Below are 27,995 nucleotides of genomic sequence, written 5' to 3' on the forward strand. Positions count from 1 at the left end.
ATGAACCTACACATGTGGTTGTGTCTTGTACAATAAAGATCCCCTCAGTTTTAGCCCATTTTACTCATCACCACTATTTTTTCTTTTATTTTTTTTTTGAGAAATTACTCATCACTAATTAATTAATTGTGAATTTTTCATCCTCAATCTCAGATATTATTTTACTAATTAATTATACATTTATTCAAATAATAATAATAAAATATATTTTCACTAATATATATATATATATATATATATATATATATATATTTTGAGATAGTTGGAATGTGAAAATAAAATCTTAAAACACTGATCTTCAACCTAATCTATTAAATTAATATAATTCTCACATGCATGTCAATTTTATAGATTGAATTGTAAGAATTTATTTCAACCCAATTTTTTTTTTTAAAAAAAACTTTATTCTAAAATTTATTTGAGAAATGCAAGAAGTATTAAATTTTTCACTAAGAGATGAGTACTAAGATGATGTGAAGCTTATTCATTGATACCAGTAATATTTCTTTTTATTAATTGTTTTGAATCGATTCTCTTTAATGAACAAGCTGCACATCATCTTAGTACTTATCTTTTAGTAAAAGATTTAATACTCTTAGCATTTCTTAATTTATTTATTTGTTTTAAAAAATATGATTTATGTAGTGAATATTGGAAAGATTTACTTAATTTACAATAAAAATCAGAATGATATTTAACAACAACCAATTTTTTTTTTCCACTGCACTATAAGCTTTATTTTAATTAATTTAAGTCAATAAATAATACTAAAAAGTAATCATATAGGGCAAAAAAATTAATAACAATAAAAATTAAAAAACCTATGTGAATTAATAATTAATACCAATCCGAGCTCAACAAATGTGAGAGAAACCTGCCCAAACAAACAAATAGGATTGATCACAGTTAGAATAATCCAAATTCACAAACAATTCGGACGACAAAAATTACTAAAGATCTTTGTCCAATAAATATAGCGGTCACATACAGCTGCAATAATCCAAACCCACAATCTCCATTGGACCACCCAGACCTGAAACTCATCCAACGGTCCAAAAGCACAGAAAGACGTACACCCGTGAACCACAGTCGTATCACTCCCCAGCATCACTCCTATGTACTAAACTACTTTTTTCCGTTCTTCGCCACAGAAAATGTCACACCGTCAAATCATCCAAAATCTCATGCCACACCCCATTCACTCTCTCCGTCTGACGCCGCCACTGCAATTCGGTAACCCCAAATAATCCCAAAATAAAAGGAAAAAAATTAAAAAAATTAAAAAAAAAAAATAAAAAAAAACAATTAAAACAGATAGTAAATAAAGCAGTGACGCCATTTCTGAAGGCACAATTCTTATAGAAAGTCCAACTCTACTTTTCTTCCTTTGGTTTCTGACACTTTCTCGTTTGCCGATGGGCGCGAAAGGGAACGATTTTAGGGTGGTTAATTGATTGTGTAGTTTTATGATATGGCGGCCGATAACGACGTCGTCGGTAAGACGTTCCGGGCGCTGGCGGACGGTGCGGACAGGAAGTTTGCTCGGGTCCGGGACGTTCCGGCGTACGGACGCGTGACTAGCCACCACTACTTCCAGAAGGTGTTTAAGGCGTACACGCGCCTCTGGAAGTTTCAGCAGGAGCGCCGGGCGGAGCTGGTGAGGTCCGGGCTCAAACGCTGGGAAATCGGAGAGATCGCCAGCCGGATCGGCCAGCTCTACTTCGGCCAGTACATGCGGACCAGCGAGGCCAGGTTCCTGGTCGAGGCCTACGTGTTCTACGAGGCTATTCTCAACAGGAGGTATTTCGAGGGATCCAAAGGCTCCGGGAAGGATCTCGGGGTGAGGTTCAAGGAACTGAGGTTCTACGCGAGGTTCTTGCTAGTCTCGGTGATCTTGAACCGGACCGAGATGGTGGAGGCTCTCGTGGACCGGTTCAAGGCGCTGGTTGATGATAGCAAAGCTGCTTTTCGGGTATTTTTTTTTTCGTTTCCAATTGTGAATATTTGGAGCTTAACTATAAAGGAATCGGTTTTATTTACTCGCATGGGCTTTGTTTGTTTGCTGAGAAAATTGAGGAAAATAAAAGAGCATGGGAATTATTGGAGTTCCCTCGCTGTTTAATTTCTACTATCAAAATTTTGGACTTAAAATAGCTAAAATCGTGCAAGCCATGCCACGTTCAGTTGATTTCTTTTCCATTTTCCTTTGTTAATTTAGATATTACAAGAAATGTATGGTTTTAAGCTTTCCGTTTCTTTTCCTCATTTCGCAGCAACCAAACAATGCCCGAGGAGGCTTAATATAATAATTCCCGAACGATTTGAATATGAAAGGATGTTTTTAGAAATTGTTTAAATAGTATAAGTTATTCTATCCAAATCTTCAAGGTTTTTCTGCTTGCTAGGACCTTAGATTCGGATAGAAGTGCCACGATGTTATTTGAATTGATTGGAGATCAGGATTTGTGCAATCTGGGAGTGTTCAGTGACAGTAGATTTAGCATGCTTATTTTGTTATGTACTTTCTGAAGGTGTATTACCAATAAATATGCCATTTCATAATGACTACAGATGAACTGTGTGGCTAAATTTTGAGCTGTAAAGTAGTGCTTTAGTTGAAGGTGGTAAATGAGGTTCTGGATAAATATCAGAGGTTCCGGAAAACGGTCCAAGGGTGTGAAACTGATGTTTATGCATAAACTGTGGTGCAGTGGTGGTCTCATTATTAGCACAAATGTGGTTTAACTCATGAGTTGTTATGTATAAAACTTGTCTCTCCAGTTCACTTGCTTGGATGACAAGCTGGCTAACCGACACCAGTCATATTAATGGGTAAGAGAGAGAAAGTGGTAAGAAGAAGAAAAAAAGTCCCAAATCTTTCATCAAGTCTATGTGTGCCACCAATTTGTCAGTCCTTTTGGTGATATGAAAACAATTGGTCAAATGCTATTATATGGAAAAATTGAGACTTGAAATGGAAATTTTTTAGTCTTTAAGGCTTAAAACCTGGAAGGCCAAAACATTATGTGGGCTTATGGGTTCTATTGGTTCTTTTTGTCTGTCTTTTTCTTCTTTAAAGAGCAATGGAGCACCGACATCAAGAAATTAGGAGAATTGGAAGTGTAATCCAGGAATGCTTAATTGGCCAGACTGACTCATTTAGTATCTATGTACTTTAACTGATCATTTACTTGGCCCAACATTTGGGCTTAGAATTTGTGAAGAGAGATCGTGGGTGCTATCCTCAATGTTGTGCTCGATGTGTCACTCTAAATTGAAAATTTAATAAATAAAGTAAATTGTAACTGTTTAATATATGCTCATTTTACTAAATACCATATACCTTCTTATTGGTAACCTATTGACAGATCTTCATAAATCGAGCTATTATAATTTATTTTTTGAAAAATAATCAAAACTTTGATGGTGTTCTTTATGAAGAATGTATATCTCTTGGTAGGTTATTTACACGAGTATTTGCATGGATATCATTGACTTAAATTTGACTGTTTAACATTCATTAAAATTTTGCTCTCTCTAATAAGCCATTAACTTATACTACTTTCAGTGGTATACTGACATGATTTAGGACATCTATACCATCTCTTGCAGGAAACTAACTTTAAAGAATGGAGGCAAGTGGTGCAAGAAATTGTCCGCTTTATGGAAGTTGATACAGCCTTTATGAATGTCAGGCCTTTGCGTTGTTGTGTTGTGTTTGATTCCCATCAAGCTTCTCTTCCATATGTGGCTCGTTTCCATGCAAAGAAGGTTCTAAAGTTTCAAGATTCACTGCTGACAAGCTATCACCGGAATGAGGTGATTAGTTTTCATGCTTTAAATGGCTTGTTCTTGAGTTTAGATCATCTGGAGTACAAGAATCATTAATGAACCCCTGCATAAAGAATGAGTTTTTACAAATGTTCGTGTACTGTCACTTTCAGGTAAAATTTGCAGAATTTACTCTAGACACTTTTAGAATGCTGCAATGTTTGGAATGGGAGCCAAGTGGATCTTTCTACCAGAAGCGGCCAGTTGAATCGAATGGGAATGGCACTTCAATCGATCATTCTGGAGCTTCTGGACTGATAGATATAAATTTGGCTGCAGACATGACTGATCCAACCTTACCTCCTAATCCAAGGAAAGCTATTCTCTACCGTCCATCTGTAACACATTTGCTAGCGGTGAGTTCTAAAGTTATTACTTGTTTATTCTGTGGTCACCTCTGCTTCTGGCCTATTTACTTGCATTTATAGGCTCTTTTAGTTACTAAGCTATCTGGGTATCATATCTTTCCATGGAAGAATGCGAGATATTATATAATTTCCTTTTAGTTATTTTCCTTGATAATATGATTCCACCCTCAACTTGAGGCATAAACTGAAGATGGCGTGCCCTTGAACACAATGTTTGCCATTTTTTTTTTCCTTGTTTCTTTTTTTCTTACTTTCAATCATGGCTTTGTAATACGTGGGGCTGACTTTTAACTTCATGGTGCATGGGCAGGTTATGGCTACAATTTGCGAGGAACTCCCTCCAGATAGTGTTATGCTAGTATATCTATCAGCGTCAGGTTTATATCACTTTTATATTGCCTGAATACAATTAACTGAACAGCTCTTGTCATCCTAGATTAGTGACCCTAGTGATCAAACATGCAGGGAAGCCTGGTCATAATAATGTCACTCAGATGGAAAGCTTTGGAGGATCACGGAAATCTTCAAAAAACAAAGTCACTTCTCAGTACTCACAAGAGCAGAAGAGCTCTATGCCTGAATTGAGTACTAATCATAAGGGAGAGTCAAGTAGCTATGATGATGGTTATATGTGGTTTGGTTCAAGAGGAAATGGTGGTAGGCACCAATATTGAATCCATGATCTGTCCTGTTCTTATTAAGAGCATTTGTGCATAGATACTTGTTTATTTAAGTATTATTTATTTTCCATGCCATTTATAATTGGAAGAAGTCCCCATACTATCTGTATAACATATCTTCTTTTTGGATTTTTCAGGTTCAAACAATCTCTACCCTGGTGATATAATTCCTTTTACCCGTAGGCCTCTTTTCTTGATAATTGACAGTGACAACAGCCATGCATTCAAGGCAGGTTTGTCAAAACTTGTGTATGACTTACTGGGCTACATGCTTTATCCCAGAGCAGTCAGTGTATAGCTTCTAAATCAGATTTTGCTGCTTTAAAGACACGATGATGTTTTGTGGTTATTGTCATGTGTACACTACATATTTAATACTGGAGTAAGTTTTGACACAAGAATAGAATTTGGAAATTAAGGAAAGGAAAGTCCTCTGGGTTGATATGTTTAGCCTTCACACACACACCCCTTCCCCCCTTCCCTCTCCTGGGTGTAAACCCCACCAAAATCTCGGAGTAAATTTTTGCTACCTTCTTAATCCAATCAATGTCCAAATAAATATAACATATTTTACAAAATGTTGTTGAAGGAGGTTCTTGATATAACTACAACTACGTCAATGACATTGTAGAACCCTTTTCACTTGAGGATGTGTTTGGGGATAAACTATAAGGAAACAGAACTTCCAATGTTGCGTGAGTGTTTGTAATATTTAATTTACTTGCAAACCATATCTTCAAGTATTACATTATTTACCTCTAAATTCATTATGTGAAAGGATTACTTGTAACAAGGCAGATGTTTTAAGGCATTCTTTGGCCCTTTTGATAATATTAGAATCTAGCTCTGCCCGATATATGGGGTTCTTCCATGACAAGATTTGCTGAGTGCATGATTGCATTTGATTCTCATTCTCTGTCAAGCTGCTTACATGTGAATGATGAATGATTTTCAGGTTTTACATGGTTCGGAGAGGGGAGAGGCAGCTGCTCTACTTCTTTCACCTCTGAAGCCAGCATTCAAGAACCCATCTGATGTTGATATATCAAAAAATGGAAGTCAGTTTACCTTTTTCTTGACTGCTCCTCTACCAGCATTTTGCAAAATGGTTGGCCTCTCCCTTGATACTGATGCAGTAAGTTAATTTCTTGACTTTTTTAAATTCTTGAAGTTCATTATATTCTAGTTGTTCCAATGTGTTCATGAGGTTATATTTTTAGGACGTTTACAATGATGCCGAGAAAATTCTCTCGACTGCCTTCTCTGAGTGGGAAGTCATACTCTGTACATCAACTAGCATGGATATAGTTTGGGCACAAGTGTTAAATGATCCATTTATTAGGCGGCTTATTCTAAGGTATTTTTTTTTTCTTTCATTTTAAGCAGAGTACCCTTTTGCACTGTTAATTGTCTTTTATGCTTAATATTGGTCCAACTGGTCATACAACTGGACCGAACTGAACTTGAACTTCTTTTCTTCTCTTTTTTTTTTTGACAAAATATTCCATACAATGGAAAGAAAAACAATGACAGATATCTTCAAGCTTAAATCTCTTTTTATTTTTTAAGTTAACTTGGTGGATAGTTGTTTGATTTGGGTTCTTTCCAGATTCATATTCTGCAGATCTGTGCTTTCCCTCTTCTGCCCTTCAGAAGATAGTGATCAATATCTGCCTGTTTGCCTACCCCATCTACCGAGTCCCGTCTCTCCAAATTCTGATGTTGTGCGTTCTTCTGTCCTCCGGCTTGCAAAGCACTTTAGAGTTGCTGACAGTTTTCACTTTGATGACAGATAATTAGGACCAGAAATGTTAAAGCAAGCTTGTAAATTACGTCGTCTGGTATTAGTTTCTGCAATTTAATGGGGTAGTGACTATTAGAATCATACCTGGGGCTTTTCAGGGTACTTTAGGAGGGATATAATTGGTCAATGGGGGCTTCAGCTGGCAATTTAAAGAGTATATATTCGAGTGCGGTTGCTTCTGCTTGTTTTATTGTCTACCTGCAACCCCGCTGCTTCGCTGCTTCGTCGGTATGTATGCTGAATTTGTATGGTGTTTTGGTGTTCTGGTCAGAAGAGTGTTTGATGATTTGTCGGGTGTGTTTGAGCATTGCAAGTTAATTGTTAGGGGCTTTCAATTTAGTGCTAATTGTTTATACCACTGTAAAAGAAAATCAGGTAGTCAAATGGTATAATTTTACCTTTTCTCAGCGGAATTGTTACAAATATTCTTGGAGAACTTGCTCAAAAAAAGCATGTAAACGTTTCTTCTTCTTTATTTTTATTTTTTTTTTATTTTTTTGAAGTGCATGTAAACGTTTCTAGAAATGTATGAATGCCTTGAAAAGTAGCTTCTTCAGAATTTGACCTGCTTTTGTGCCCTATTTTAGTGCGCTGGATTACTCATTTATTGAAATAGATTAACTGGATTACAACTTGGCTACAGAGGGAGAAGAAAAGGTTAGAGATAATGCAAGATAGCAGAGACTGTGATCTAAAGAAAGCATTCATTTGGGCTCCTTGAAAGTTTTATACCGAAAAGAATTAGAAACAACTTTTTTTTGTTCCCATATATGTCAGAATAATGATTTTTGCACAAAACCTATGTGCGTAATAATTGCACAATTAAGACACATTGAGTGTGAGATTTATGCACGAGTCTCATATGTCTTGATTATGTAATTGTGGTGTTGTGCAAGTAACACTCCCCTATATTTTATCAGTTACAGAAAACTAAAAACAATTCAATGAGGTCCAACACTTCAAAGCATGAGGGTTTGAGTTTCTGTTTTGCTTACTGTCACGTCACGTCTTTAGGGTATGGCCCTTCTAGGAAGACTACTACAGGCAAAACCCAAGATCCAACCTAGGCCTTATGACTATGGCCCAAAAGAAAGCTAGGCGTTCTTACCAATAGTTACGTCAAATTCATATAAAAAGAATGCCCATTTAGCAATCAAATCACACATATCTCCCACTAGGCCCAGTTACTGACTCCTTCGGGGCAGAAATTTGCTCTTTTCGAATTCCGACCTAAGGGGAGGTCCGAAATGGAAATCCGCTACCGTTCTCGAACCAAATTTCACGATTTACTCGTGTGAAATGTTGGAGGGGGTTGTTTGGTAAGCAAAACACTATTTTCCTATTTTATTTTCTTTTTTTAAATAATAATAATAATAATTAACTTCAAAACATTTTAAATTTTTTCATTTTTTATATGACATCGTTAAGGTTTTTTTTTTTAGTTACTATTCAAATAAAAAATCTACTACAATACAAAACTTTTTTACTTTTTCATGAAAATTCTTTCTACTTTATATCACATCAATCATTTCTTACTATTATTAACAAAAAAAATTCAACTCAACAATCTTAAACAAAAACACCCTCTAAAATTCTTGGGTCGGCTTGGAATCGGATTTGTCGTTGGAATCCCCATTCGATACCAGTTGAAACATCTCCTTCCATCCCCTTAGCAACTCCGCCCACGAGGCTTTGTTCTCCCCACTCTCCGTTCTCATATGTAGGGGTGCACAACCGGCTGCGATTATTTTCTCATAATCGCAACTGCAAATCGAAGCATCCAGTTATTCTTATTTAAATAATCGCTTTACCGGTTGCGGTTATTACTAACCACCAGTTATCTGGTTATTAGTCGTGTAACCTGTTTTCATATGTTATTGATTTTACCAATACCTTAATTGTCATAGTTAATAAGTTCTGAATGTGATAGTTGTAGAAGTTTTTGTATGTAAAACAACCATTTTCTTCTTAAATGGTTTGGATTGAAAAATGATAAAATTTCAGCTATGTTGAAAAATATAAAAAGAACTTGTGACCATATAAATGAAAATAAATAACTTTTTTCTTTTTTTGGCATATACCTATCGCTCAATCCAACCATATAAAAACCCTGTATCATCCCAAGCCATTGATTACTATCATGCTGTTAACCATTCATATATCACGTCAATAATTATTAGACATTTGAAGAGTTTGCAAATAAATAAAAAATATATATGGTAAGAACTTGTGATTAAAAAAAAATTGTTAGAATAATTGCCTATACCTACGGAAGCCAATTACTTAGGTGCGTTTGAGATTGCGATTTCGTAGACAATAAGTACGATTTTAAATCAAATCGCAGAACATAGATCGTTTGGGAACTGAGTTTTTAAAAATTGCGATTTAAAAACGCAAAAAATCTGCTTTTTCAAATCGCAGATAAGATGATGCTTTTTTGAAAACGCAGAATTTTAAAGGTAAATTTGCGATTTTAAAGGCTAAACTGTGATTTTGCCAAACACTTAACTACGTTTTTAAAAATCACTTTTTTCAAATCGCACATTTTAAAATCGTTATTTTAAATCGCACTTTTTGAAATCGCAAACCCAAACGGACTCTTATAGTAATTGGAAAAGGACCGGATAAAAATTGTAAAATAATTTTCCTATGGTAGGAAGAATAATTGCCTATACCTGTTAGAATATGAATAAAAAATAAAATAAAATAAAAATGTGAAGAACTTGTGATAAAAACAATTGTCATTACTTTAGCTAGGGAGCAGTTTTTAATTATATATATACCGCAATCGGAGTGCCTAGTTATCCGGTTGCGGTTATTTTTAATTTTTCGGTTATTTGGTTAGCGGTAATTAACAGTTACTAACCGCTCCGCTTGTACATCCCTACTCATATGAATATTGAATTCGGGGGTTTTAAAAAATGAATATTGAATTTCACCCCACTATTGGCATAATTCGAAAAATGATTATCGATCTCGAGCGAAACCCAGTTGAGAGCTACCCACGCAGCTCAGGTTTGGGTGGTTTTGTCCCGTCGTATCTGCCACTATTTTAATTTTATTATTTGGTACTTGTACTATTTTATTATTATTATTATTATTTTTTATTAAGGGCCTAGAAGCAAACATGCTCAAAACAATAAAACAGAGAGAGTATATTCTAAGGAACATTGAATCTATACGTCGTTTTCAATAGCCTAACAAATCCTCAATCTAGCAACGACCTTTTCTTATTGTGTAGTATTTATACATGGTAATTGGTAAACTATGAAGCAAATATTTTCAATAAGAATGTAGGATTGCGGTCGCCGTTGGATGTTCTGCACGCAAAAGGTTGCATACACGTAACGTGTATTGTCATCCGGATATTCGGATTTTCAATAATTTATCGCCCGAATTGCTACAATTTTTATCAAATTCACATGTTCAAACAGGTTTTTCGGCTGCTCTCTTACTCGAATTAGTGGACGCCAACTCCCTCGCTAGTAATCTAAATAGCAAAATTGTGGGAATCATGCAAATTCTAATTTCTATATGTGAGTTAACTTCCACGTGCCAATTGAAACCTGCTTACAATGTATGGTATTTCTCTTTTCATGAGTGCAAAAAAAAAAAAATGTAACTTTCAACGATAAAAAAAATAGTAATTTTTTTTTTACTAGGCTTCCAAGGTTGTTTTTATTAATCCGTGGATACATACTAATCGTCCGTACCTTCTCCTCAATTGATTGTTGTCTTGACTAGGGCCGGGCAAAACCCACCTGAACCCAGCCACTTGTTCAGCTCCCAACAGAGCTCGGCTTAGGATTGGTAACAATTTTTTTGAATTCCGCCTAGATTGGGTTGGAATTTATAATTTAGTTTGCAAAATAAAAAAAAACAACCTAACCTGATAATATAAAATTTTAAAGCAACGGTGATATAAATACTTTTTTTTTTTTTTTTTGGTAAAAAAAAAAATGAGAAAATCCTAACTCTTCTATTTTCATAAACATAGTTTTATTTTGCTGATGTCACTTGTCGCTGCTTACTGCTCCCTTAGTACCAATCTCCTTGTCCCCACCTCGACTTGGTTCACGCCATCCATTGTTCTTTCCAATTTTCATCGCTTTGGATCGGAGTTGGTCCCCGGCCTGAGGCCTCCTTGGGGCAAAAGAGAGTGGTTGAGGAGCTGCCGATTCCAAATGATTTTTTACACATAAATTACATAATTCGATTTTGGGCCAAAAAATGATTTCTAATTCTAAAACCCTCAAGTCAAAATTTGCTCCCAAGGAGTTGATAACCGGCCTTTCTACAAATAAGTTTCGAATTATCGATTTACGCTATAAATAGGACTGTTAAGACAAAAAAAAATAAAAACAGTTTGTGGCTTTTTTGTGCTTCAAGTAAAGGGGAGTCCGTCCACGCTGTCCCAACGTCCAATCCCAAAAGATCCCTACATTCTCTACCGCTTCCTCGTCTCGAACCGCCCTTGACCCGCACCGCACAGGGTCACACCCCAAACCAAACCAAATAAAAAACAAGCGCCTGCGGGTCACAGGATCACAGTTAACACGTAACGCTGACGCAAGCGGAAGCGGGCAGGCCGGGTGGCACATACCGATCGCCCCCTCGGATCCGCCTTTACCATTCTCTGTCTTTGTTATTCCTCTGAGACAAAGTCGTAGAGAGAGAGAGAGAGAGAGATGTGGGTGTTCTATCTGATCTCGCTGCCTCTGACGGTGGGCATGGTGATTTCCACGCTCAAGTACTTCGCCGGCCCGGAGGTCCCTCGCTACGTCCTCTTCACCGTCGGATACACCTGGTTCTGCTCTCTCTCCGTCATCATCCTCGTCCCCGCTGACATCTGGGCGGTACATTCCTTCCATCGTGATTTCACGCAATTGCTGCGGAATTCCTCTGCCTTTGGATTCTTTTTCATTGTATATTGTGGTTGCTTTGTTTTCATTGACTTGTTTTTTGGGAAGCAGGGTTCCTTTTTGTTATGATCTCGCTTTCTGCATTTGATTTAAATTTAGGGTTCAATATTTTGGTTGTGTAATTAATTTTCGGGAAGCTAGGCTTAGTTGGTTTGAGCTTTGCTATAATGCATATTTCTAAAGTTTGCTTGAGAGCTTGCAATTGCTAATGTTATAATCTTTAGACGATTTAACATTTCAACCAGCTATAGAAGTACTATTCCCCTCTCCCCTTGGGCCAATTACTTATATAATTTTTCCATAAGTCGTTTAATATGGGCCAGCGACAGCTCATGATTGCATAACTTGATGTGAATCTTTGTGCAATCGTATATTTTGCGTTACTCGATATCAACCAGCTATAGAATGGGTACTGTTGTCAGTTTACCCTAAATCATTTAATATGGGCTAGTAAATACTTGTGATAGCATAACTTGATGTAAATTTTTTTGTACAATCTTATATTTTGCGCGACTCTTCTGATGACATGATGTGGTGCCCGTATTTGTACACATTCCTTCTTCCTCAAAAATAGGAAGATTTGTTTGTGTTGTTGGGGATGTACCTATGCTTATTCGTTCTACCTTTTATATTTTCCAAGTGGTTCTTGAACGAGTCATGATGTACTGAAGTTCCTTGTTTTGTATTGTATTGTTTTGTTTTGTTTTATGCATGTTAGTGTTTGATCTGGTTTTATTAATGTTGCTGATTATTACATGTACAGACAATGCATCATAACCAGAACGGAGGAATTTCTTTCTTTTGGAGCTGGTCATATTGGAGTACGTTCTTACTTACTTGGTATGCCACACATACACGCATAGACTTTCTTATATGTACTTTACTAGGTCATTATGCTGAAAATTGTGGAACAGTTTTGTAATCTACATCATCTATCTGGAATCATATTTTAAGCCATTGGACTATTTACCTTATCATGTATCAAGACAGAAGCAAGTATATAACTAAGGGTGCGTTTGGGATTGCGATTTCATAGACAATAAGTGCGATTTTAAACCAAATTGCAGAACATAGATCGTTTGGGAACTGCGTTTTTAAAAATTGCGATTTGAAAACGCAGGAAATCTGCTTTTTCAAATCGCAGATAAGATGGTGCTTTTTTGAAAACGCAGAATTTTAAAGGTAAATTCACGATTTTAAAGGCTAAACTGCGATTTTGCCAAACGCTTAATTGCGTTTTTAAAAATCACTTTTTTCAAATCGCACATTTTAAAATCGTTATTTTAAATCGCACTTTTTGAAATCGCAAACCCAAACGGACCCTAAGTAAAGTTGAACTAGCCCCCGTCGGGTTAATTTATATTTTCCATCTTTATGAACCCGAATAATTGATATTTTTGTGAATAGAATTATTGAAATGCTTATTCAATGTTTCTATATGCATTTTTCCCTTTTGGAGTGTGTATGTGTGTATATATATATATTTGGTGAAACTACACTTACTCCCTCAAACTATCACTCAATTTGCAATATCCCCCAAACTTCAAAAAGTTGCAATGTCCCCTACCAATCTATCAAGCCCTTTCACTTAACCCCTTTCGTTAGGGTTTTTCGTTAAATTAGGTGGAAAATGGGTTACATGCGATACGTGTGACACAAAATGACAATAATACCCCTCCAGATTAAAAAAATAGGAGAGACCCACAACTGGCCAGGTCACCGCGAGACCCACGCCACCTCCATGGCTAGTGAAGTTTTGTGTGTGTGTGTTTTTTTTTTCTAAAATAAAATAAAATAATCTAAAGGCATAGTTGTATTTCCACACATCTCAGAGAGGGTAGGGTATAATGGTATGTTTGTGTCAAAAAAGGTCACGTAAATCGTGTGTGACCCCTATGTTAGGATTTTCTTTTTTATTAGTAAATTTAGTATTATTGAAAGTATAATGCGCCTCTAAGTACACTAGAAGTATACAAAAGGAAATACTTAACTAGGAATAGAAAAATGAACAAGGAAATCAACAAAGCTAAGAGACAGTGGGGACAAAAAATGCCACCGTCCAAAGATACATCGTATGAAAAAACGTAACTAAAATATCCTCCATGGAACTCTCTAAATCCTCGAAATATCTGAGATTTCTTTCATTCCAAACACACCAAAAAATGGAAATAGGCACCATCTTTCAAATTGCAGCACTCCTCGGCCTTCTAGACTTCCATCAACAGGCAAACAAATCAATAACTCTTCTACGCATAACCCAAGACATACCAAAAGATTAAAAATATTAGTCCACAGAGCGTAGGACACATCACAGTGAAGAAGAAGATGGTCCACAGAAGGAAGCAAAGACACCCACTTCCCAATTATGCGCCTCTCTCACAAAGCTCACGTTCCACTGAGTAGAACCGCTTAAAACCTCCATATTGTCCGCAACTGAGGCATCCGTCACCCGAGCCATACCAAAGAGATCAGGAAAAGCTTCATTCAGAATTGCATCCCCGCACCACAGAGCGTACCAAAATTTTGTCCTAACCCCATTCCCTACCTCAAATCTAGCAAAACCATAGAAAGTCTCACACCCTTTCCTGATGTTCTTCCACAGCCCCACTCCATAGGCACCTACAGGCTCAAGGGAGTACCACCCACCCCATAAACTGTTGAACTTGGAATCCACCGCAACTCTCCACCAAGCATCTCTCTCAATTCCATACCGCCATAACCATTTACCTAGCAATGCGCGGTTGAACATCATCAAGTTCCTTATACCCAGCTCCCTTTTGAAATTTAGTACACTTGTCCCCTTCCTTTAACCATAACACTCTTGATTTTTGCCTCCAACTCACCTCCTCCAAAAGAGAACACCTCTCTATTTCACTGACAATCTCTGTCTTCTTCAGTAGCTCCTCCTCAACTAAAGCCCTACTACCTTCAATAGAATCAAAAGCTTGAAGTTCTTCAAATAGCTTCCTCTTGTTCCTTTCTACATAACCAAAAACCTCTTCATTCCATTTCTTCAAATCTTGTTTTAGGCCTTGAGTTTACAAGCTAAGACATAATTAGGAGTACCTTGAAACGAATAAGAATCCTACCATTGTTTCACCCTCCCTACAAAACCATCCACTTTAAGCCACCTGTTCTCAAATTTGAAAGGCCTGCTCCTCCTAGAAATGTCGCAACAATTAAGAAGAATTAGAAAGTGGTCTGAATAGAGGCGGGGAAGCCTCTTCTGAGAAGCCACAAGGAACCAAGCTTCCCAATCTGGGGAGACTAGAAAACGATTAATCCTAGACCATACGGGAGGATCAAGATTGAGCGACCATGTAAAAAAGCCTCTAGCGAGAGGAAAGTCCATGAGACCCTACTCAGAGATAAAATCTCTCATAGCAAACATACTACCCTCTCCAGACCTTTCACTAGGGAATTGAGTAACATTGAAATCGCCCCCTATACACCATGGCATGCTCCACCAATGGAGAATCCCAGCCAGCTCATCCCAAAGCAGTCTCCTATTGATACCAGAATTCGAACCGTAAACACCTACAAAGACCCTGACTAATTGATCCACTACATTCCTGAAGGATATTGCGAGAGTGAATTCCCCCAAACAAACATCAACCTTCTCCACCACCCTTTTATCCCACATGATCAAGATGTCCCCTGAGGGCTGAGGCCCCACTGGAATCTAAACAGCACCAATCTATATGATTGCAACCCCAAAGGCTGCGCACAAAACTGCTCGACCTACCATGAACCTTGGTTTCTTGGAAGCAAATAACATCCACCTTCCAATCTTTGAGCATGTTACTAATCCTTAGGCGTTTGCTCCTCATGTTCAGCCCCCTCACATTCTAGGATAGAATCCTAGGCTTCATGATACAACTGGATGACCCCTCGCCTTTCTTTTCCCATGGCTTGAGCATGAACCTCTAGCATCGTAGTTAATAGAACACTCCAAATTTTTAACCTCCCTTTTTCCCTTCGTTCCACCACTCGACAGGACTCCCACCTCTTCATTACGACGTTCCTCTTCAAAAAAAGTCAAAAGGGCCAACAATTGTAGCTTATGATTCACATACGAGATCCCTACAATGGGATAAATCTCATTCGCACACTGAATGACCCAGTCAGAGTATCCCGAAAGATCCCCCGCTGATGGAGAATAGGTATTGAGAGGAGACACCCTTCCCGTACTAGCTTCTCCTTCCATCTCAGCCACATCACATAGAACCTTCCCACTTTCTGCCACTACAATAGACTGATCACCCTCTTGAAACACAACCAAATCTGAACACCCGGAAGGTTGGCTGTTGGAGTTCCTAGCAACAACCCTAGCTTGCAGAGATTGAAAATGTTGAAAGTGATTCATCGGCAGCCCCAACCCAGTCAATCCAGAGACAGCCGGATCCACTGCAAAGTTCCCTCGCCAAGCAAGAGTCCCACCACTGACATTTCTTGAGCATGGACCAAGAGGCCATGACACCCGATCCCTAACTTAAACCACCTAGGGTTGGTAATTTATGACACGACCCGCGAACTTGGCATGAACACGACACGAAAATATAGGGTTTGAGTTTGGGCTAGTCGGGCCGATTATGACCCGATTAGAATCGTGTCTGGCGGGTCAACCCGATTGCGACCCGATTAAAATTTTTCCAACTCGCCAACCCGTTTATGACACGTTTACGACCCCTTTATGACCCATCAACCCGTTTATGGCATTTTTTTGAATTTATTTATTTATTTATTTTTTTAAAAAAAAATAATTACAATCGGGTTGACCCATTCCAACCCGATTATGAATCGGGTTGTACTCCAACTCGCCAACCCGATGGGTTGACACGAACCCGACCCGCCAACCCGAATGGCCAAGCCTACAACCACCACATGATGCAGATCTGTCGGCACCTGAGGAAAGACTGCAAGATTGTCGACCCTGCTCTTGCTCAGCGCCTGGTGCTGCTCCGATTGGACCCTCGCCGGTGACATGATGGCCCTCGAATCGCCGAGAACCTTAGCAGACGCCAAACCCACTAGAGCAGGACAAGCCGAAGAACCCACCGAATCACCCACCGTGAGTGATCTACCTGAGAATACTGGCGTTCGCTGCGCAGCGTGAAGACCACCAGAAGACTGTCGCCCTTGGGTCACCGGACTGGCCCGCATCCATCCTCACCCACGGACGGGCTGAGCTTGAAGGGGCTTGAGAACTAGGTTGGGCTGGTGCTTTGCCCTTTGGATCAGGCTTAATAAACTCCTGCTGATCCACGCCCATGCCCAGCTTAGTTTTTTGTCTATAAACAGCCTTGGGCTTGGGCTTGGACCACCCAATGGGTCTAGAGGGCTCACCAGCCCCTTTACCACTCCCTCCCGTGGAAGCTTCTACAGTTTTGAGCTGAGGGCCCAAAGCACTCTCCAGCAGGCACGTGGGACTAGTGTGATTCAGACTTGACAACAAGGCTTGATTGTCCACACTGCCCATTAACCCATTTACCCTCTTGTTAGGATTTTACAAAATAACTCAGCGAATTTGGTAGATTGGTAAGGGAACATTGAAAATTTTGAAGTTTGGGAGGGACGTTGCAAATTAAGTGGTAGTTTTTTCGATTAATGATTGGTAGTTTGAGGGGGGTTAAGTATAGTTTCTCCAATTTTTTTTGTGCCATTACATGCACTACCAATATTTACATTTTCATCTCCTTAATGTTATCTACAATGTCTATCAGACTATCACAACTGAAATGGCACAGTTACTGAAAAAACTCCTCCACATCTGTTGAAGTGGACCATCTTGGCTCTTTAATGTGTCTTCTGAGAATGATTTACTTATAAAAAAAAGTCGTGCAATATATGATTATTTGCCCATTGTTACACCTTTGAATGCATAAGATGGCCTAAATCAGTCTACATGTGCTTCTAAATGGCTTTACAGCAGAGAGATTCACATTTCCTCATATATGAAGTTATTTTATCTCTAAGCAGGGCTGTGGTGCCCCTTATTCAGGGTTTTGAAGATGCTGGAGACTTCACCGTGACAGAGAGATTGAAGACTAGCCTACATGTTAACTTCATCTTTTATTTAGTTGTGGGATCTATCGGCCTCTTTGGACTTATTCTTGTGATTATGATGAATAAGAATGGGTTTGTTCCTCACTCTCTTATAGCTTATTTGTCTTTTTAGTTTGGGTTATAGATTCTTTTCATATGGTCTTTTGTTTGCCTTCTAGTTGCCTAGAAACTTATAACAAGTCATTAATCTTGATTCTTATATTAACTTCAAATGGTTTGACATCTTTTTGACTTATTTATCCAAAAAAAAATAAAAAATTGTTGTGTGACTTTGTTATGAGCCCATGTCCTGAAACATTTTAGTTACGGGCATGGTGATGAGATTTCGATTTGAGATAATACGTATTTATGTACGGGAACTTCTTTAGAAAATAACAAAGACATTAAAGGAAGTAAATCTGCCGTGTGTCAGTTAATGGATTTGACATAAAATGATATGTACATCTGGCAAATTCTTGAAAAGATAATACACACGTAGAAGGGGTATAAACTCAACATATCTGTTCATGTTAGGGAGAGAGGGAGTTCTCCATATCTACTAGTTGGTTGGATTTCTCCTAATGAAAGCTAAAATTATGGTAATTAAAAGATTGTTGCCATGCTTATTATCCAATACTTATACACTTCTAAATTTATTGTGTTCCTTTAGGGTGAACCTTTGCAAACTTGATTTCCTACTCCTTTGCAGAAAGAGCAGTCACTTTAATGTAATGTGGAGGTTGCATGCCACTTCAGTGTTTCGCTTCAATTACTGTTGTGATAATTCCTCATGGTCTTGTATAGATCCTCTTCTCATTAATATAACAATGTAGTTGGAATGAAGTACAACTCTAAAAAAGGACTTGGTAAATGATGCAAAATAATTGTTATAAATGGTGATTAAAACCAGACCTAAGAATAAAGGTTTTGAAAGTAACACCTTTGCCCATACCCCCTTCTTGAATAGTTAAAAAGAAAAAGAAATCAAATGTGAGCATTTAGTTTGATGGTAGCCAAAAATCATTATTTAAATCAAATTTTGTTGGTAATTACAAGACAGCTCGGTAATGTTAAGTAATAACAAATTTTATACTTTTTGCTCAATTAATTATTTTCTTGCCTTTTTTTTTTTGGACACAACAAGCATGGTTTTCAAGCCAGCTAGTGTGGTTAATATTTTCTATTAGAAAGAAATTGTTGTTTCTCAGTAGACCAGTTGAGTGATGTTCTCATTTCTTGCTTAACGCCCTTATTAACAGGACTGGAGGTGTTTTGGGTTTAGCCATGGCTTGCTCGAATACTTTTGGACTTGTTACAGGTGCATTTCTTCTTGGCTTTGGCTTGAGCGAAATTCCCAAAAGCATTTGGAGAAATGCCGACTGGACTACCCGTCAGAAAGTTCTCTCTCATAAGATTGCCAAAATGGCTGTTAAACTTGATGATGCTCATCAAGAACTTTCAAATGCTATTGTGGTAAGTCTCTTTAACCAACCAACCACCCACCCCCCCCCAATTCCAAAAAAAAAAAAGTAGTAAAAGCATATTTCTTCCCTTTTCTCTTACCATGAATTCTCATATAAATCATGGTAAAGGTGTTTTATTAATAGTTTTTGTGATCAGTTATTCTAATTACATGCATAATCCAATGTTTTCGTGATCATGTCTATTTTATAATTTTCAATACATGTTGTATGTACACTCAGTTTATCTTGAATTTGTAGACAAAGTTTCGAATCTTGCAGCTTGTCTATTCATAGGCTTTGATTATACCTTTGGGTTGGCAATAACCATATTTTATGATTCAAAGCCCATTTTTGAAGTAGAACCATCTTATGAAACTCTCCTAATCAGAGTTTGTATAAGTTTCAAAACTGCGGGCAATATGTGTTTATCCTATTGGTTTGAGACCTGGTGCTTTTATTGCTAAGCAAACAATTAGTTGAAGTAAAATTGGGAGACATATAGACTGTGGTGTTTGAAGTTTTGTTATTTCATTCTTGAAGGACTTCTTGTCCCTTGTTTGTTGTATTATGAATGTTTCCACCTTTACTTTACCAAGAGATTTTGTTTTACCAAAATTTATTGTATGGAATGTGGTCATCTGCAAAACATCTTGCATATTAGGATGACAATAGGAACTGTTCTGTAGTAATCATGTGACCTCATTTTTTCCAAAGGTGAAAAAGACACTTGGATTTTGTTTTTGCTCTGCCAAGGATGGAAAATGTAGTTCACTGCACTGAGCTTGATTTTTTTTTTATCCAACTGAATTATTAAAGATTTTTTAGTTCTTTTTTTCATCATTCTATTTTAAAAATTTATCGTTTGCTTTGATAGGTCGCTCAAGCCACATCCAATCAGATGTCGAAGCGGGATCCTTTGAGGCCCTACATGGACGTTATTGACAATATGTTAACTCAAATGGTATCCGTGTTTTTTCTTTTCTTGGATTTGTTGTCGTTGCATCCCCCCCCCGGGGCGGCCGAGATAGCTGTTTTTTCACTACGATCAACAATGTTTTCTTTGTAATATTTTGTGTCATATATTTCAATTTCCCAGTTTAAGGAAGATCCATCATTCAAACCACAAGGTGGCCGATTAGGGGAAAACGACATGGACTATGATACAGATGAGAAATCAATGGCAACACTTAGGCGTCATCTTCGACAAGCTCGAGAGGAGTATTATCGCTATAGAAGGTAAACTGATTGATTAGTTGAATTTTATATATACTTTGCCTGCCTTTATCCTGAATTTTATATATACAAGCTCGAGAGGAGTATTAATGGCTGTTTTCATCTTTGTACATTGATTTTCATCTTCCCAACACCTCCTTATCAAAAAAGAAAAGTTATACCTTCCAAGGGTGGTAGAGTCACCTTATCAAGAGTACCCTTGCCAATATACCCTCGTATTATTTGTCTCTTTTCCCTCTCCCGGCAAGTATTGTTCGCATTGAGAAGCTCCAACAGGATTTTTTATGGGGTGGGCTTGGTGAAGAGTTCAAATATCACTTGGTGAGTTGGTCTAAGGTTTGTACCCCAATTTCAGATGGAGGGTTGGGTATCAGGAATTTGTTGATGTTCAACCGCACTTTGTTAGGTAAATGGTTGGCGTTATGGGATTGAGAGAGAAGCTTGGTGGAGAGTTGCGGTGGATTCTAAGTTTGACAGTTTATGGGGTGGGTGGTGTTCCTTTGAGCTTGTAGGTTCCTTTGGGATAAGGTTGTGGAAGAACATCAGGAAATGGTGTGAGACATTCTCAGGCTTCTCCAGATTTGAGGTGGGGGATGGGGCTATGACCAAATTTTTGGCATGATCTGTGTTGCGGGGATACGGTTCTTAAGGAAGCTTTTCATGTTTTATTTGGTATTGCTCGTGTTAAGGATGCCTTAGTTGTGGAGAATATGGAGCTTTTGCATGGTTCCAATCAATGGAATGTGAGCTTTTCTAGAGAGGCGCATGATTGAGAAATGGATGTTTTTGCTTCTTTTTTCCAGGTGTTGCACTTGGTCATTGTGAGAAGAGGTAGTGAAAATAGGCTTTGGTGGGTCTCTTCCAAAAGAGGTTTGTTCAAGGTCAAGTCATTCTTTAGCTCCTTGGCTTGCTCTGAAGGTAGTCATTTCCATTGGAAGAGAGTGTGGCGGACTCGGGCTTCTTCGAGGACGGCTTTTTTTTGCGTGGTCAGCGGCTCTAGGTAAGATTCTTACATTGGATAATCTTAAGAAGAGACATGTTATTATGGTGGATAGATGTTGCTTGTGCAAGAGAAATGGGGAATCAGCGGATTACCTTCTTCTTCACTGCGAAGTGGCTTTCGCTTTGTGGAGTGATCTCTTTACTCGCTTTGGTACGTCGTGGGCTATGCCTAGAACAGTTATCGACTTATTTGCTTGTTGGTGGACGTCTGGAAGGCCAAGGAGTGTTGTGGTTTGGAGGATGGTGCCGATTTGCCTTTTTTGGTGTTTATGGAAGGAAATAAATAATAGGTATTTCGAGGATTTGGAGAGGTCCTTGGAGGATATTTTAGCTTCGTTCTTTTATCCTTTGTATCTTTGGACAGTGGCTTTTGTGTTCCCATTGTCACTTAGTTTTGTCGATTTTCTTGTTTGTTTTTCTCTTTCTAGTTAGGTGATTCTTTTTGTATACTTCCGGTGTGCTTAAAGGCGCCTTACCCTTTTAATAAGACTGATTATTACTTATAAAAAAAAATAAATAAATAAATTCTTAAGACCTAGACATCACTTTTTACTCTATATTAGCTATAAAGGCTTTGGGTTAAGTGTTAAAGGAATCAGAAACCACTTGTTATCTCCGTAGGTTGCACATTCTTGTTAGACTGTTCTACCTATCCCTTGCTTTCCCTAATCTCCATGGACATTCTTAGCTCCTATGAGAGCTAACACCCTTGATATTAGATTGTGCAATTTTTCTATTCTTTCTTGACTGTCCTCATGGTTCAAGCAATATTCTGTGCCTGCATGCTTTTAGGAAGAGTGCGTGACAATTGTCCTTTGGCTGTGTCTACACTTTACGTTAGCCTATACTGCATCTAATTTACTGTTTATTTTGCAGTGAGTACATGAACTACATCGTGAAGGCCCTTGAACTGGAGGATACCATTAAAAATTATGAGCGTCGCGCTGCGACAGGATGGTTTGTTCCTGATTACTCTTTATACTGTTCCAATATATGTTCCAGGTTGTTTTTTCATGGCCTTACAAGTATTCTTTATTTCAGGAAGTACGTTTCAACCCTTAGACCTGATAAAGCTGGCAAAATAGGGTCCCTCATTGATACCATCGGTAAACATCATTTCTATCAATTAGTTTGTTTCCTTGAATTTTATGGACCTGTGTGAACTCCAGTTGGTTGGTTTACTTTTTTGTGAGCATTTTTTAATGGAGGACTTGGCCATTTAGTTTATAAATCTTCTTTTCTTCTAGAGGGAGATAATGGTATGAAAACAATGCTCTATGTTCTGCTCTAGTTTGCTGCTTTTTTTTGAAGCAAGGATTGACTTTGTTGAAAGCACTGCACAGTCTTGTGCTGCATATGTATGTGTGCTTGCATATGTGTGAATATATATTCTTTTTTATTGTCTTCATGTCCTCTCATTGTCGTGCCTTTTTTGGTGGCATATTTGGCCTTGTTGAGTCAAGCTGAATAATTTTCTTATTTCATTTATCATTTCTGACATATTTTGAATATATGAGTTCAGATCAATTTAAGGTGTAGTTAGTAGCTTATAGGTGTTGAATTGTAGTCTTCACAATAATGGTGATATTTTTTTTTTTTTAATGCAGAATTTATTTGGCGATGCATTCTGAGAAAGCAACTTGAGAATCTCTTGGCTATTGTACTTGGTATCATGTCAGCTGCGATTCTTTTAGCTGAGGCAACTTTACTACCTAGTGAAGTTGATCTCTCTCTTTTCTCGATCCTTATAAATTCTGTTAGAAAGCAAGAAGCGCTTGTGCAGGTAGATTAAAATGTATTAAAAGATCAAGTTTTTTGTAAATATCTGGACATATTGCGTTCCGAATGTATTGGAGAATGGTTTTTTCTGAAGTGAATATCTCTAGCCCTGATTTCACCATGGAACCCCAATGTCAAATTCTCTTAAAAGTGCCAATTGATGTTACCTGTATGTGTCGAGCTTCTCCATATAAGCCTATATATAAGTGGACAATTGGACACTCATATATTTAGGCTTAATATGTTGGCTTATATGTTCAATGGAAGCACTTGCTTGCTCTTTTTTGTTAAATGTTTATTACCAGAAATAGAATGACTATAAATGCAAATCACACTCAAAATGAGTAACATACATTGAGAAATTGTTACTAATGATTTGCGTGCGATCTTGCTCTTACTTATCAAAAAAAAAAAAATGATTTGCGTGCGATCCATGTCCCTTGCCGCTGTTTCATAATTGATATTAGAGATTTAGAGATGTTCTTTGAAGCCAAAAAGATGGGTTTCATGTTTTATTTCATTATTATGATATTTGAAATGATTGTACTTCTGCTTGCCAACTATTTTACATTTATTCTTTAGAGATGTTCTTTCATTTAGTTCTACCATAAAATACTCCCTTACAGTCAGTCTACCCCTTTTATTTTCTGCTCAAATTCAGTTACGTTCTTATTAAAGGAAGTGCTACTGAGAAATGCTAGTGCCATTACAGTCTCCATTTGTTTTCCATTCTGCATTTCAGAATGCGAAATTTTGGTAATCCTGAAGTCACTTCTTGCATGCTCATTTAATCTGTTGTTCACTACCGATTATACTATAAAAGTATAAAATCTCTCACATTTCCACTCCACAGCATGGCTCACATCTAATTGCTTTCTGTTTTTATTTTTTTTATTCATTCTATATCCTCCTTGTGTTATTGTTTTCTACTATTGATGTTAATTTATGACAATGCAAAGTTCTTGCTATTTGTTCTGTACTGGACTTTTGTGCTGGATATGTAAATTGAGTACTATGTGCCTTTTGCTTGTTCATTGTTTTATCTCATGCTATTATTTTGTGCATTGTGTGATAGATATGTGTGACATGCCCCTTACTTTTCTTCCCTACTTAGCTGCTGTTGGTTATATATTGGTTGTTTTGCCCTTGGGTCTTGACTCAAGTGGTTTAGTGCTGGGATAACTTTTAGGTTCAAATCTTGTCAATAGAGAGAAACTAAGGATTGATTGCTTCCATTTTTCCCCAGGTCTTCGCCTTTGTTCCTCTGATGTATATGTGCATCTGCACATATTATTCCTTGTTCAAAGTTGGAATGTTTATGTTTTACTCATTAACACCAAGGCAAACAAGCTCAGTTAACTTGCTCATGATATGCTCGTAAGTTTTGCTTCATATCTCTATTGTCACAAATTGGAATAATTCTAGAAGTCCCTCTTGTGGCCCTCCTAAAATGATGTGACTTTTAAAATCACAATTTGATTAAAGTTTATAATGATCTATCAAAAATCAAATGGTAATTTTAAAAGCCGCATCATTTTTGGAGGGACACAAAAGTGACACAAGGGAGACTTATAGTATCACTCCACAAATTGAACCATGCTTAATTCATCTTTTGTTAAAATGTACTTATATGCTATTTCAATATATCTGCCAGGATGGTTGCTCGGTATGCTCCTCCCATTTCGTACAACTTTCTCAATCTCATTCGTCTTGATGAGCAAGGAAAAAGACTAGAAACTATATTTGAAAAGGTAATTCTCTCTTATCACTTGGTTGTCAGTTTTTTTTATAAAAAAAATGTATGTCTAGCCTAGCAGAAAGGGAAATTAATGTGCGTGCATGTGGGCGCGCGTTTTATTTTACTTTATTATTATGTTTGTTTCCTATTTTTGTTATTTGGTTGTAATCTTTGACTTTTTAGTAAGCAGTGTTTATTTGGAAAATGGGTCCCCTTGTGTAAGCTGGTTTCTCTTTGATGTAAGACAGTTTGTCATTGATTTCCTTCATACAATTCAAACTTTGTCATTGAGTTCATTCATCCAATTCAAATCATATTTTATGTAGGCCGAAGTCTTATTTAGTCTATTATTATCTTCGTTTCCTATTTTTATTATTTGGTTGTAATCTTTGACTTTTTAGTCTTTAGGGTGCTAGACCATCAGACTACTAACCATTTGAGGTTCTGCATGAGTAATTCTTCCCCTCTTCCCCTTATTTAATAATTGACTAGTTTCTCTTGGTGTATTATGGAATTATGATGGCAGAGAATGGGGGGGAACATCGATCATGCTGTCCCTTTCTTCGGAGATGAGTTTAACAGAATATATCCACTTATCATGGTTATATACACCCTCTTGGTTGCTAGCAATTTCTTTGACCGTGTGATTAATTTTTTCGGGAGCTGGAAAAGGTTTAGATTTCAGACGGAAGCAGATGATATGGATGGATTTGATCCATCAGGAGTAATTATCCTACAAAAAGGTAAACATGCTATGACTTGTTATCAATATGGATATTGTATTTTTTCCCACTTGGTGTGGACTATTTGAATGCCTATATGTAAAACCATTTTGATATATTTATATGCGTGCATCTTAGTAACTTGACCTCTTTTTCTCAGAACGTTCTTGGCTTGAACAAGGGCGCAAAATTGGTGAACATGTTATTCCATTGGCGAGGAATTTCAACAATACTGATGTTGAGTCTGGCAGCAATGGCACGGTATGTAAAAACATCTTAAAAGGATGGAAGTTTTCTTTTTCCTCATTATTTTAAAATATGTTCGCCTGTTTGTGTGTGGTGTCACTTGGAAAATCTTTAGTGTACAAATGATTGGATGTTATTTACTAAAATTGATCCCTACTTATCAAAAAAAATTTACTAAAATTGATCCCTAATTTTCCTTTTTTTTAAAAAATTAATAAATAGTGGTTTTACCTAGTTCTTCCATACAACCATTTATTATAGGGAAAATTTATGATAAATCTCTGGGTAAAAGCGCGATTTGAATCACTCCCTCACTTTTTAAAAATCAATTTTTGCTGCATAAGTTTTTTGTGGATTTGAAATTAGTCCTTTCATGATTTTTCCATCCATTTTCACAACTTTCGTTAGTGCCACGTTAGCCTTTTTGCAACATCATCTTAAGATATTATTATTATTTTTTTATTATAATATTTAAAAACTTTTTTTTTTAAAAAAAAAAAATGAAAATGGGGTTTGGGGTGGCCGCACCCCTAGGGACGGGGGTGGTGTGTGGCCACCCCAAAATGGATCTGGGGGTGGCTCGCAGACCACCCCCTCCCAAGGTGGTAGCCACCCACCAACCCCCATTTTCATTATTATTATTTTTTTTTTAAAAAAAAAAATAATAAAATTAAGTTTATAAATAATATAATTAAAAAAATAATAATATTTTAAGATGACGTGGCACTAACGAAAATTGCAAAAATGGATGAAAAACGCACAGAGGGACCAATTTCAAATCCGTGAAAAACTTTAGCAGCAAAAATTGATTGTGTAAAAAGTGAGCGAGTGATTTCAAATTGCGCTTTTACCCGTGAATTTATCATAGATTTTCCCTTTATTATACCGGAGATTTTCTGTTTTAAATAAAATAAAAAAAAATGTGCCATCATTTATCCTGTTGTGATTTTCTTTTCTTGTTCGTCTAAAATGATTATTTGGGTCATAGTACCTTGTCTGACTCCAAAGCAAAATGTTCAGGAGAGAACTGCTGTTGAAATGAAGATGACAACGGGTTTAGTCAATGATGGAATACGTGCAAATCCTTCAAAATCTTTGAAAGAAGAGGCTCGTAGATATAGCTCGAGCAAAGAAGTCATTAGCAACAAGTATACTGCTGTCAGAGAACAGAGCAGACAAAAAGCATCATCCGATATGGAGCCAGTGGGGAAGAATATCGCCTCGGCTAAGGTCTCCTTGCTTGATGCCGGCAACGTGCGCACTGGTAACACTACAGGTGGGCCTTCTTCCGGTTTGGCCTCAACTTGGGCATCCATGAAGACAGGTTTTCAAAGTTTCAAGGCGAACGTAGGGGCCAAAAAATTTCTTCCTTTGCGCCAAATTCAGGAAACTAAACTCGTCTCTCGCATTTCCTCATCTGAGTCGCTTGATGAGATATTTCAGAGATTGAAACGGCCATCAGATGACAATAAGAGGAGCTCTAGTGACGATGATGATGAAGATGGGACTGAAATCAGATAATTCAGGCCTCACTAGATAATGTCCATAATCTGTCCTAGAAAATGAATACATTATTGTTGTAGAATGGGATTCTGTGCCTAGAAGATGTACAGGTCCTGGGTGCTGCTGATTCCGCTGTGCTTACAATTTTTTTTTTTGCTGTTGGATCCGCCAATATGACAGAAGCCTGGGAGCATGGACTGCAATACTGAAAACTATAATACGTGTTATCTACAGCTAGTTGGAGGAATCGGAGATAATACGATGGTGTTTAAGAAAGGAAAATTTTATACAGTTGGAAATTTTGTAATTTGAATTTATTTGTAAAACAGCTTGTGCATTTGCTTCCTCTGCTCGGGGAATATTGGACCGGTAACATTTGAACTTCCTCAAGTTGAACATAATTTTGGTGATACATATATATATATATGGGAAAAATGCTCCATTTGTGGATGAGGTATTTCTTTTTATCAAATTTCTTACAAAGGGTAGAACCGTTGTGACACCACTAAAAACTGAACAGCATGAATTGACACTGATTGTGTTCACCAAATTTAATGAAATCCACTGATCCACTTAGAATTTGATTGTCCTTTTCTCTTCTTTAAAAATCTGACTTCAATTTAATTTGAACAGACCACTAGCATTGAAGGATCAAGATT

The 27,995-nt window shown here is 37.3% G+C and overlaps 2 protein-coding genes across 4 annotated transcripts; both read left to right on the forward strand.

Moving 5' to 3' along the window:
- The first annotated feature begins 1,167 nt into the window (after positions 1 to 1,167).
- LOC133857268 (uncharacterized) lies at positions 1,168 to 7,242 on the forward strand. 2 transcript variants are annotated; one of them, XM_062292468.1, is made up of 9 exons: positions 1,173 to 1,972; positions 3,613 to 3,819; positions 3,945 to 4,187; positions 4,510 to 4,576; positions 4,665 to 4,856; positions 5,017 to 5,108; positions 5,835 to 6,014; positions 6,100 to 6,236; positions 6,489 to 7,242. In XM_062292468.1, exons 1-9 carry the CDS (start codon positions 1,472 to 1,474, stop codon positions 6,673 to 6,675), a joined length of 1,806 nt encoding a protein of 601 aa, XP_062148452.1. In that variant the 5' UTR covers positions 1,173 to 1,471; the 3' UTR covers positions 6,676 to 7,242. The 2 variants fall into 2 exon arrangements, 1 of the variants encoding a protein (XP_062148452.1); XR_009898323.1 differs by lacking the exon at positions 6,489 to 7,242 and having other exon boundaries at positions 1,168 to 1,972; positions 5,017 to 5,112.
- A 3,827-nt stretch (positions 7,243 to 11,069) lies between these two features.
- LOC133857389 (uncharacterized) lies at positions 11,070 to 27,786 on the forward strand. 2 transcript variants are annotated; one of them, XM_062292644.1, is made up of 14 exons: positions 11,070 to 11,539; positions 12,369 to 12,445; positions 17,585 to 17,743; positions 18,910 to 19,123; positions 19,988 to 20,074; positions 20,210 to 20,349; positions 22,225 to 22,305; positions 22,390 to 22,454; positions 22,956 to 23,131; positions 24,374 to 24,504; positions 24,782 to 24,878; positions 25,392 to 25,608; positions 25,748 to 25,848; positions 26,854 to 27,786. In XM_062292644.1, the coding sequence occupies exons 1-14, from the start codon at positions 11,372 to 11,374 to the stop codon at positions 27,352 to 27,354; spliced, it is 2,214 nt and encodes a 737-aa protein (XP_062148628.1). In that variant the 5' UTR covers positions 11,070 to 11,371; the 3' UTR covers positions 27,355 to 27,786. The 2 variants fall into 2 exon arrangements, with proteins under 2 accessions (XP_062148628.1, XP_062148629.1); XM_062292645.1 differs by lacking the exon at positions 11,070 to 11,539 and having other exon boundaries at positions 12,378 to 12,445; positions 17,607 to 17,743.
- The last annotated feature ends 209 nt before the right edge of the window (positions 27,787 to 27,995 follow it).

This window comes from Alnus glutinosa, chromosome 14 (assembly GCF_958979055.1).
Source record: "Alnus glutinosa chromosome 14, dhAlnGlut1.1, whole genome shotgun sequence".
NCBI lineage: Eukaryota > Viridiplantae > Streptophyta > Magnoliopsida > Fagales > Betulaceae > Alnus > Alnus glutinosa.

Coding starts and splice junctions, on each gene's coding strand:
- LOC133857268 (XM_062292468.1), top strand. CDS start 1,472: ATGGCGGCCGATAACGACGTCGTCGGTAAGACGTTCCGGGCGCTGGCG. Junction 4,188..4,509: donor CTGTAACACATTTGCTAGCG/GTGAGTTCTAAA, acceptor GTGCATGGGCAG/GTTATGGCTACAATTTGCGA. Junction 6,015..6,099: donor TCTCCCTTGATACTGATGCA/GTAAGTTAATTT, acceptor TTATATTTTTAG/GACGTTTACAATGATGCCGA.
- LOC133857389 (XM_062292644.1), top strand. CDS start 11,372: ATGTGGGTGTTCTATCTGATCTCGCTGCCTCTGACGGTGGGCATGGTG. Junction 17,744..18,909: donor ATTATGATGAATAAGAATGG/GTTTGTTCCTCA, acceptor CCTTATTAACAG/GACTGGAGGTGTTTTGGGTT. Junction 22,455..22,955: donor GTCCCTCATTGATACCATCG/GTAAACATCATT, acceptor TTTTTAATGCAG/AATTTATTTGGCGATGCATT.